This window comes from Papaver somniferum, chromosome 3 (genome assembly GCF_003573695.1).
Source record: "Papaver somniferum cultivar HN1 chromosome 3, ASM357369v1, whole genome shotgun sequence".
In the NCBI taxonomy this organism is placed as follows: domain Eukaryota; kingdom Viridiplantae; phylum Streptophyta; class Magnoliopsida; order Ranunculales; family Papaveraceae; genus Papaver; species Papaver somniferum.
The window spans coordinates 31,727,200-31,739,739 of record NC_039360.1 but is presented as its reverse complement, the minus strand read 5'-3'; the positions used below and the strand labels follow the sequence as shown (position 1 = coordinate 31,739,739).

General features: G+C 35.4%; 1 protein-coding gene across 1 annotated transcript; it reads left to right on the top strand.

Annotated features, from left to right (window-relative positions):
• The first annotated feature begins 4,972 nt into the window (after positions 1–4,972).
• LOC113355743 (protein MICRORCHIDIA 7-like) lies at positions 4,973–8,123 on the top strand. The gene has a single exon (XM_026598682.1). The coding sequence runs from the start codon at positions 5,236–5,238 to the stop codon at positions 7,741–7,743; it is 2,508 nt and encodes an 835-aa protein (XP_026454467.1). The 5' UTR covers positions 4,973–5,235; the 3' UTR covers positions 7,744–8,123.
• The last annotated feature ends 4,417 nt before the right edge of the window (positions 8,124–12,540 follow it).

The following is a 12,540-nucleotide window of genomic DNA, read 5'->3' as shown; positions in this document are numbered from 1 at the left end:
TTTTTCTGCATTTGCGGTTTCCTCGTTAACAAAATTTCTGGTGTCTATGTTATTTCAATTTTCGCATTATATTGTTTTATCTTTATAATTGAAATAATACAGGTTGTGCGTTAGATCATCAATTACAGTAATCCAACCTTTGGTTGTTGGTTGTCATTGATTGATCCTTGGATATTGGTCTTTGGTACCATCCAAGTTATTCCTTGCATTTGATTAGAACTCGCAGTTCCTGCTTGAGTAAATCAAATCAAGAAGAGAGATATAAACTCGTTGATATACTTTTAATTGATTGAGTCTTGTTGATTCTCTTAAAAGTATATTCGAGTTTGTCCATACAGATTGCTAAGCGAAATATTGGGTGGTGTTGTTAGACCCCCGCTTTTTCATATCTCAGCACTATTATATCTCTATGTAATAAAAAAAATGAGACAAGTGGAGATATATCGTTCTGCATTGCTTAAATCTCCAAATGTTATAGATGTCAAGGATTTGGACAAACTTATCTAGATTTTCCTACCAAGGATGGTGGTTGGAAAAGAATACATATATTGCATCTCTGGATTATGTACCTGAAGAATGTATAAGAAAAAAATGTACTGCAACTACTCTCAAAAGTCATGATTTTTGTTCGAGTGCAACAAAAGTTTTACAAGACAATGTTAACTATGATGGTACTCCAGAAAAATTATATTGTCAAGATAGGAAAATTCAGTCATTGGAATGTGAAGTTACTCAGTTAAAAGAAATACTTGACCTAATAAGTTTAGAATATCTATAAGACAAAGAAAAGTTGAACAAAATACTTTTAAAAGGCTGAAACTTTGCTGAAAGAGGAGAAAAAGCCAATAACTAATCTTTCCCATAATCATGATAGACACCGGGATGAGATTAAGAAGTTAAGTAGAATACAAAATTTAAAGCGTATGAATCACAATCATTATTCAAATAAACTTGTCAAATAAAATTCTTACAAGTTTAATAATACCCCAAGGAAATGGTTGGATTGTAACTCAAAATAATGCACTCAATCGCAAGATTATAAATAGTTACTTTCTGCTCCATGCTTTCGTTGAAAATGATGGGGACATAACAAAATTTGTTTTCTGAATAATCACATGTTAAAGAATATCTACATGAAAATAATCGGTTAAAAAAGCGGAATTATCAAAGGTTCTCCGGAACAACTGATTTCAAAACTTTTAAAGTTTAGGTATCAATCAGTGAATAAGAATTAAGATGATCACTATTATAAAAGGGCAAATCAAGTGAGAAACATGGATAACAAGCTTTTGAGTTATCATGATCTTTTAGCTAGATTGAAACAAAAACTCAAAACAACAGAGGTAGAGAAAACTCTGAAAGATATTAATGGACATTCCTGCGAATGTATGATGATTTCAAAAAGGAAATTCAAGGGTATTATTACCAACAACAGTGAGTCAAATGCTTACTCCAGTATAACCTTCTTGCCCTGGAATGTGAATCCTCACTTTGTTGTGCTCATTAATCTGTTTGGTGAAGAAAGCACATATAACAGAGCATAAAATCTATTGAAAGAGATACTTGAAATTGTTGGTAAATAAATTAAATCTGCATTACTGGGTACATGAAATATCTAAATTAATTTCTGAAATTTAAAGTGGTTAAAGAAAATATTTTTGTAATATTTTATTTAATAACCTACCTTTATTAAAATCAAAAATATCTATATCTTTAAATAGAAAAATGACATCAAAATTCATTTTCAGAAAGTGAAGCTTTTCATATCAGAATATCCACCTCTAGCAGTAAATATCACAAAGTAGCAGATGTTTGTACAATCTTGTTTCCTAATAAAAACTTCTTTTGGAATCCTCAAATAGTGAGTCGAGCCTACTCTCTAGAAGAAATGATGTTAAGATCAAATTACTTCTTGATGCTCATCTTAAGAATCTGTTGATGAACTTGGAACTTATTCAGAATGAAGCTCGGAATATGCACACATATCTAAGAAAAGAAGTGAAAATTACATTGTCACTGACAATCTTGTCAATCTCGAATCCATACTTGTTTAAAAGAGGATTGGGATGAATAAAAAAATCCTTCAGTTTCCAAGGAATATGTTCCTAGATACACATCATTATTGTTTAAAATTCTATTCAACAAGAGGATTTCTTCTTGTTGTCAGCAAATGAGATTTCAGTTGATATATTTCAATTATTGTGTAAAATTTATTCAACTATAAATAAACCATTAATGACAAGTATTTATTTTATAAATATATTTTGTCTCCACTAATAGTGATGGTTGGTAGTGTGATTGTGATATTTTTTCAAGTAGAAAATTTTCTTGATGTTTCTTTTGATTAACTATGAGATAACCTTTCAGATTTTATGATTATAAAGTTTGGGTCTTATAATATTAACTTACTTTTTATGATTCGTGTCATTTAATAATAGCTGATATTGAGTCGAATCTCTGTGATTGCTATATCAAGACCATAAGAAAGTTGTGATGGTTTAACTAATATATGAGTCAATTATACTGATTTTCGTTTATGTTATCTAATTAAATATTTTGGTATACATATGGATAGTTTCGGTTTTAATTTTTTCATGTGGCAGAAGATAACTAAAATCATGTTCTTAATCTCTCTCTGATAAAGAATGTTTGGTTATGACTTGTCTACAATGACATATAAGTAGCTAATAGCATTTTTGGAGGGTGAAAGAACTATATGTGTTGATTTATCATTTCCAACGGAAAAGAGATAAAGTATTGACGAAGGGGAAGAAAAATATCGTGTTATGACTAGTATTATCATTGATTGATATTGCATTGCTGAAATAATAGTTATATTCGAATTAAAAATCATCCAAGTTTACCTTTAGGGGAGTAATAAGAAATGTTAATGGAAGCTTCAACGGCATCATTTATTTTAAAGGAAATTTTATTCCCACGTTTTTCATTTTTTTCTACAAACTAAACATCGTCGATTGCAACCCATCACTTTTAGTTTGGCCTTCCGTTGATTTATCTATTCAACAATCCAGAAAAAGAAAAAAAAACTAATTTTTTTAGGATGAACCACAATCGACCAACATGCATATTCAGACTAGCCGATTGTTGTTAATGTTTTTCATGGCTAAAGAACATCAGCATAAAACGACAATTGTCATATTGGCCGATTCTGGACAAGAAAATACCTTACTTTTAGGTTATAATTGGATGATATGAATCTCTATATACGTCGATTCTGGTTTTTATTTAAAAAATGAGGAATCTCGATTCAAAATCGTCTAATATGTACCAATATATATGCCAATTTTTGGTATGTTTTTCAGAAAAGTGAAATCATACTCGATCAGGGAATGCACATGATTCATACACAAACTCAATTTGTATTTTCAAACTGAGTATGACGTATACTCATTTGATATTCTTTGAAAACAGTCGACAATCAACCCTTAGGCGGTCAGCCGGTGGGACCAATATAGTCGATTTCGTATCTCGGACTGTATCGGCTGGGTCCGAGACACCGAGACACAACTGTCTCGCCGAGATAGCCGGACGGAATTCCGGAGTAAACATTTTATACCTTTTTTAATACTTGTGAAATGTTTATAAATTAGTATAGTCAGAGACGTGTCAAATTTGCGTACTCAACTCTCATGCAGCCGCCACACATGTCTGTCCTTTGGTGAATATATTATTAGCTCTCGGTTCTTATACTAGGAAAAACTGAGTTTGTCTTTCACTCATACTCAAAACTCTCCCACAGAATCAGAATGCTTCTTCTCGTATTAGGTGGATGTGGGTATTTCAAATTTTCAACAACTCTCTGCTCATTTTGTATAAAACTAGGGTTGATTTCTTTCACGTTTTTTTTTAATCGCTAAATGATGTACTGTAATTCATAGAGTTTATACAAATTCGTGTTTTGGTTTTTTATTATGGGATTGATCATGTCCAGTGATTAATTTGATTTATCAATTGTTACTCTCTTGTGTTTTGGTTAGAATCTTGATTCTCTTCACTAATTGATCATGATACGGATGAAAATTGAGGATCTTCAATTGAATTAGAGAAAATCAGTTAATCCACAAAAAGAAAAGGAATAATTAAAAAAAAAAAACAACGAGATTTCGGCCGAAATATTAGCCGATATTGAACAATTCCGGCGAATTTTCCGGTGGAAACTCGTCTCGGCGAAAATCTTGGTATCGCCTCCTCTGCGACCGAAAACGAAAATATCGCCGGAATCTCGGCCAGATCGACTACATTGGGTGGGACATATGACAAATGACTTTTATCCGATACGAATGTACATACCTGTCGCTTGTGGCAAAAAAAAATTCCATATACTTTTTTCCATTTGCTCAATACCACAATGATTGGTATAAGTGTTCATTTCTCCCGATTTTGGGGTTTCTTCATCCATGAAGACCATCAAGAACAATCAAGCATGGTGTATATACCATACCAGCTGATTGTTCTTGAATTTATAAAATTCTCAAGAACTTGGTTGCTTTTTTTTTGGTTTTACCATGAACTATAATCTATAATCTAATTCAATCTAATAAATTAATTTTACAACTAATACAATGTATCAGCACTATTGAGCACTATTGATCAGGAGAAGAAAGTTAATGGATAAAGTATTTTCAAAAAACTGTAAAATGATTTTGTTTTGCCTTTTTGAATAAGCCTCAAATAATTTAAGTGTGTCTCAATTTGACAAGATAATTTTAAATTATACATCTTAAAATTAAATAATTAGCTTCTAAATCCAACACGGGGTAAAAATAATTAATTGTCCTTACATGTGATGCAAGATCAAAATCAAAATAACTTAATACAATAAAATCATCTATATTATAATATTTCTCAACTCATCTAATAATTTAAGGGTATTTATGTAATTTAAGTTTTCTATAGGATTTAGGTCAAAAAAGAAGAGGTGATCTTATCCTCTCTATTCCTACTGCCTCTCTCCATCACACTTAGGGTTTCTTACACTCATCAATGGAGTCCTTTAGGACACAAACCTCATAGAGCCACTAAAATTGAAATTGCCGGAATCAGATTGAAAATAGAAAGAAGCCTATAAAAATAGAAACTGTAAATTCCAATTAGCAAGTTTGGGTAGTCTATTTAAGCCGCCGTCTGGGGTGTGGTTTGTTCTCAGCTCATCTGTACTCATTCAAACAGCGCGATTCCTTGCAGAAATTTTCATCGCAAAGATCCTTGAACGCAATGGAAAATCCATCAGGTGTGAGTTCTGATTCTTCTTGGTTAATTCATAAAAGAGACAGGGCTAATGAAGAAAAAGAAGAAACTACATCTGGAAACAAGAAGACTAAATTTGTACTGCCCACTGGTTTTCTTGAACCACTTAATATATTGGAGGAGGAGGATGAAATCTTAGCACCTATACCATTATCTTCATGGAAGCCTGATGATTCCAATACCAAGTTATCAGTTCCATATTGTAAGCAATTTTGGAAGGCAGGGGATTATGATGAAGTTGGTACTTTACCGGGACGTGGAGGGGATACGACGCTAATTGATGGTATGGATCATGTGAGGGTGCATCCAAGGTTTCTGCATTCTAATGCAACCAGTCATAAGTGGGTTCTTGGAGCTGTTGCGGAGCTGCTTGACAATTCTCTAGATGAGGCCATCAATGGAGGTACATACTGTCATATAAATATGCTTTTAAATAAGAAAGATGGTTCTAGGATGTTGCTAGTGGAAGATAATGGTGGTGGTATGTCTCCTGGAACAATGCGGCACTGTATGTCTCTTGGGTTTTCTGGGAAAAGTAAATTAGCTAACACGATTGGTCAGTATGGGAATGGTTTTAAGACTAGTACAATGAGGATTGGAGCTGATGTCATTGTGTTTTCGCGATGTCCTGGAAAAGATGGAGGAAGGGCTACGCAGAGCATTGGACTACTTTCGTACACGTTCTTGACGAGCACTGGCAAGGAGGACATTGTAGTTCCCATTCTTGATTATGAGAAAAATGGCAAAGATTGGAGCAACATTGTACCAGCATCATCATCTTCAATTGATTGGAATAAGAATGTACAAACAATTGCGCAGTGGTCTCCTTATGCAAGTGAAGCTGAGCTTTTAGAGCAGTTCAATTTTATTAAAAGTCAAGGTACTCGAATAATCATATACAATCTTTGGGAAGATGAGGAAGGAGCTCTAGAGCTTGATTTTAACTCTGACATTCATGACATCCAAATTCGAGGTGCCAACCGTGATGAAACGAAGATACAAATGGCGAAGGATTATCCAAAGTCTAAGCAATTCTTGACTTATACACATTCATTAAGGAGTTATGCTTCCATTCTGTATCTTAAGCCTCCACTAGGCTTTCGGATCGTTTTGCGTGGTCAAGATGTTGTGCACCATAACATTGTGAACAATATGTTTAAGGTAGAAGATATCAAATACAAACCAACTGGTCTTGATAGTGCGGTGAATGCAGATGCAGATGCAGATACGGGCATGGTAGGAAAAATGGGGTTCCATATGGATGCAAAAGCGCACCTTGACATCCAAGGTTTTAGTGTGTATCACAGGAACAGACTAATTAAGCCATTCTGGAGGGTTTGGAACAGTCCTTCAAGTGGGGGTCGTGGGGTTATAGGTGTGGTGGAGGCTAACTTTATCAAACCAGCACATGATAAACAAGATTTTGAGAAAACAATTATGCTTTCAAGACTTGAGTGGAAATTAGCACATGAACAAAAACAATTTTGGAATAAATTCAAAGGTGTTATTGGTTATGTTGACTCGAAACAGAAGAATTATGTTGAAACTCGACGTTACTTTTCGAGATCCAACTCCGCAGCCCAAGGGATTCAAATCCCAGTTATGGAGAAGTGTGACTCACTCTCAATTCATTCAGAGAGTGCTCGAAGAGAGACACTAAGATCTGCTCAAAGAGGGGAAGGCAAGCAGATGAATGGATGTAAGAATCATGAGGGTACAGGAATTAGTGTCGAGAATGGAAAAGAACCAGGCGTGACTGTCAATGTCAAGGAGAAGCCAGTTGATCAAGATTTAGCTTCAGCAAGAAATGAACAAGTAGCTGTTTCAGGTACGACTTCTGGCAATAATTTGATAACTGAGAATCTCGAATTGAATAACAGAAGAAAGCATACGAATGAAATGTTATCGAGTGACTTGACGAGTAAACAAGATAGAGGTAGAGTGCTTGAAGTTCAAACAAAGAAAGCTCCCCAGACAGATGCAGCTCTTCTACATGTTTTGCCAGTAGAGAATCGTGAAATAAAATCCAGAGGTGATCTGACAAGTAAACAAGATAGAGCTAGAGAGCTTGAAGTTCAAACAAACGAAGCTCCCCAGAAAGATGCAGCTCTTCTACATGAGTTGCAAGTAGAGAATCGTGAATTAAAAGCCAGAATAAAAGAACTCAAGGAAAAGCACCTGCAAGACTTAAAAGTCCAAAGAGAGAAACTCGAAGAAAAACACCTGCACAACTCAGAGTTACAGAAAGAGAAATGTCGATCCTTGGAAGCTGAACTGAAAGAAACAAAGGATAACTTTGAGGTATTGGTCCAGGAGCAAGATAAAATTATCGAGATATTTTCAGAGGAAAGGACTCGCCGAGATGCTGTAGAAGAAAAGTTGGCGAACAAATTGAAGGCTGCATCCACTACTATTAAAGAGCTGCAAGATAAGGTGTTCAATTTAAAGAAGAAGAAATCTCAGCCCATCAGATAAACAGAAAATCACTCAACCCCTCTCTTCAATTAAACACCTGGAAACACATCATTTTGAAGGTTTATATGCCTTTACATACTACTCCCCAGAATTTCATATTTTGGTAGTACCTCCATTAATGGGGCTTGTCAGTCTTTCTTAGTCTGTCACTCTGTTAATATTTTGTTACAGTCTTCACTTGATGAATGACATCTAAACTTATGCCCATCTAGTATTTAGTGTCACATCCTCTTGTTCAGCTGTAATTTCATATTTTGTTGGTACCTCCATTAATGGGTTTTGTCAGTCTTTCTTAGGCTGTCACTCTGTTAATATTTTGTTACAGTCTTCACTTGATGAATGACATCTAAACTTATATGCCCATTTAGTATTTACTGTCACATCCTCTTGTTCAGCTGTATTTTGTTACTACTTTATTCTCCTCATATGTGTTCTTGGAGTAGATGAAATTCCAAGATAATTTTTACAACTACTTAATCATCCTGTACACTGTTGATTTCAAGCACTGGTAGGCAGTATTTCAATGTTGATTTTGAACATTACTCTGGATCTGTTTCATCCTGCCAATTTTCTTGCTTAATAGTCTTGTATCTATGATCATCTTGTAGGTAGTTCTGCAATTCCTTTCAGTCCATAACACCCTAGTCACAGGTGCCGGAATCAGCTGCCAAATAATTTCCCTGCACTTGACAGATGATTAATGCCGGCACTTCACTGAGTCATACATAGACTTAGGAAAACACCATGCCCATACAGATGGGATTAACATGCTCCAGACACGCTGGTTTTCTCTTTCTTCTTTTTCACTTTTTCTTCAGCTCTGAAACGGCTCCAGACGTGATGTTGTTCTTCTCTGGAAACAGACAGGGTAGAGTTGTTTGCCAGACTCTGCCTCCGTCGTCCTAGCCTGAGTGGTCTTTTTCATTGAAGAGTTTTTTTTTAGAAAAAAAACACAAGTTTTATTTTTTTTATTGGGATTCCTTTTCTTGGTCTTGGTTTATTGAAGCGGAGCCTTATATACATATAAGAGGGCCTGGTATTGTAAAGAAAAGACATTGTTTTTTTTCTTTTTGATTTTCAGTTAGATTTTATTATCCTCCTTTGATTATTGAACAAAGGTGTTACAATGAAGCTAAGCAATATCTTCTTCTCGCTGCTTCTAACTTGTAAGTTCTCTTTTCTTACATCCTCTTCCTTCTTTTTTCTTTTCTTTTTTTCGGGCTGTAATTCTTATTGTTTCTGTATAGGGTTAGCATTGGTGGGATTCATATCTGGGGTTACTTGCAGGAAGGTATGTATTTCATATTTAATCACTCAGCTTTACATTAATGATCATGTCAAAGATATTTCTTTGCTTAGCAATTAACAAGAAGAAGCTGTAGGAATAGAATATCGCACATGTGTTATATGCGAGCAAAGGACAATCAGATGTGTGCGAAGGTCGTCGCTCAGCTGAGATGTGGTGACGTATTGAATGATGTCAGCCTAGTCACAAGTAAAGTGTGAAGATCTGTGCGAGCTTGTAGAGTCTGCGAATATAACTAATGTACATGTGCGATAATAACGCACGGGGATTCCGAAAATAAAGGATCTCTTAGCTGTCATCCACTATGTAATACCCTATATAAAGAGTAGATGGTCCATGAAAAGAGAGAGTTCTTTTTAGAATCATTGGTCAAGAAATCAGGAGAGAGAAAGATTGTAGAGAGAGAGAGTAAACTTAGAGTTTCCATTATCTTGTAATTGTTCTTGTGATTTTGATTAATAAAGAGATGATTTACATTGAGATCGGTTAATCATTGTTAGATTCTCATACTTGTGTGGTTGTAGGATTTCCTGCAACTACATCTGGCGCTAAAAACAACTCGAAGTGATAAATCATGTTGGTGAATTTTTTTAGAAATTCAATCTCAGAAAGAAGGAGTAATGGTGAGAATTGGATCCGTTATCGAACAAACGACAGCGAGAAGGAGTGCAAGAATTGCTGAGAGAAGAAGAGGTGAAATTCCAGATCAACCAGAGATGGAAGAAAGAAATATTCAAAGAAACGAAGATACAATTGGACATCAACATACACAAGAACAGAACAATCCTATCGATTATGATAGAGTAAGCATGCATACTTCACAAATTGATTCTACCGAAGAAGAGGATCAAAGAACTGCAGGAACGGGAATGATAGAAGGAAACGAAGATAATATGACAATTGCAGAATTGAGGCAAAGATTGATTACAGAAAGACGTAGAGAAGATGAAATACGTGCGAATTTAATACGATAAAATGATAATTTGAGAGGAGAGAATCTTAGATTGCAAGATCAGAGATCCAGAAGTGCAACAAACACAATATCAAGAACCAGTAAAAGTTTATCAAGACAAAGTCAATCTAATCAAGGACATGCTAGAAGGGAAAGAAATTTAGGCGAAAACTTGCAATTAGATGACAATCTACAAGATCAGCGTAAAGCGAGACGAACGGAGCAACAATTGGAATATGCTCGATATGAACAACCAAGAGAACATCATCATAGACGATCAAATCAAAGGATTGACAGATATCAAAATGCTGGGGAACGCCATCGCATACGTCATGAGGAGCATGATCCAGAACACGGGAGAATTATACTGCATGGTAGAGAAATATTAAGAAATCAATATGCACGCGAAGACAAAGAGGAAAGAAATAATGAACTCTGTCAACGTGAAAGAGATGAAAGAGAAAGGCGTAGACGAAGAAGAGAGGAAACTGAAGAAAGAGAGATACAGGAAGCCATGCGACAGAATAATCATGAGAATAGATTGATACAAGCGAGACTAAAAAGGCCTATGAGATATGATTTAGATCAATCTATGAGTGACGAAATTCTTAAAGAAATGGCAGAATTACGAGAAATGATGGTTGTGCGAAAAAATGGTGGAAGAAGACAGTTAGAAGAAGCAGTAGAGGAAGCTGGGAAAACACCTTTCGCAAGACACATACAAATTGCAATAATACCATCCAAGTGTACTTTACCTACATTCACTCATATTTTTGATGGAACCACGTGCGCAATACAACATATAAAGGCTTATAGCCGATCTTTATTGCAGTGGGAGGGGAATGATATAGTATTGTGTAAATATTTCCCAGCAAGTTTAACTGGAGAAGCATTACAATGGTTCGAGGGGTTGCCAGTGGGAACTATAAGATCTTTTCATCACCTACATAACATATTTTTGGGGCGGTATATCAGCAATAACATGTCAAGACCAGGAATTGAAACAACGTTTGGGATTCGCAGAAGGATTAATGAGAGTCTACGAAATTTAACAACACGTTGGAGAACCATGTGTAGTGAAATGGGAAGACGAGTAGATGAACGAAATCTTATATTATCTTTTATCAATGCTCTCTTCCCTACATACTTATTGTATAAACAAATCTTTAGGATAAACGACACCATAACTATGTCGGAACTGCGCGAATTTCAAAAAGAATATATATCTTTAGAAGAGAAGCAGAGATATATGGAATCTTACCCAGTTGCGATGAGTCATGCGAATGGGAATGCAAGTTTACTTCCAAGGATAACGAAGGCAGTTGCGAGTACATCTCAAGGAAGTCAGGGAAATAAAAGAACATAGGTAAAACAAAAGCTAGTAGCCATGGGAAGTGCAGATCAAGAAGAGTTTGAAAGAATACAAAGAAAAACAACTTCAGAATCGGGGAGGAAATAACAAAATATAAAGAATGGATAATCAACAAGAAAGTTATGGAGGTCAACAACAACAACAACAACAACCATATTATAATAAGAGACAAGGAAACCAAAAGATAGTTTGGGAACAGATAAAACTTCCGCCATTGAATACAACAATAGATAAAATCTGGGAAGCTGTTATTTTAATGGAAGATATTCCTGAGCCCTTCAATCTGGGAGATGAACCACCATCAGGACGAAGAAGTAAAGATTTATGTGCGTACCATCGCTTTCATGGTCATACAACACGTAATTGTAGAAATGTGAGGAAGATTATACTACAAATGATAGAGCAAGGAAAATTAATCACTTCTTAGCACAGAAGCAACGACATTTACCACCACCACCAGTTGGAGGCAACGTAGAGAAAGGAAAAAACACATATGTGATTGAAGAGGATGCGAAAGCCAAGAATTTATATTGCAATTCAATCGTTCATTCTTTCAAAAACATCGAAGACTTTCATGATAATATCTTAAGTCGGGTGCAAGAAGACACGCGTAGAAAGGAAAGTAAATATAAAGAGAAACTACTCTCGGTTTTTGAGGAAGTTACCTCATTAATACGATTAATAATTGGATAGGATGAGCGGTTAAAGAGACGTGTCGAATGATATGTGGTCAAGAAGACACGCGTAGAAAGGAAAGTTTAAATTTGATTATAATATTTGTCGGCAAGATGGAATTTGAAAAAATAGGCATGTGCGACGAGGCAAGTTGAAGATTCTCATTTCGCTCATTCTGCGAAAGGAACGAAATGAGAAGAGGCAAAATGTAGGAATAGAATATCGCACATGTGTTATATGCGAGCAAAGGACAATCAGATGTGTGCGAAGGTCGTCGCTCAGCTGAGATGTGGTGAGGTATTGAATGATGTCATCCTAGTCACAAGTAAAGTGTGAAGATCTGTGCGAAGCTTGTAGAGTCTGCGAATATAACTAATGTACATGTGCGATAATAACGCACATGGATTCCGAAAATAAAGGATCTTTTAGCTGTCATCCACTATGTAATACCCTATATAAAGAGTAGATGGTCCATGAAAAGAGAGAGTTCTT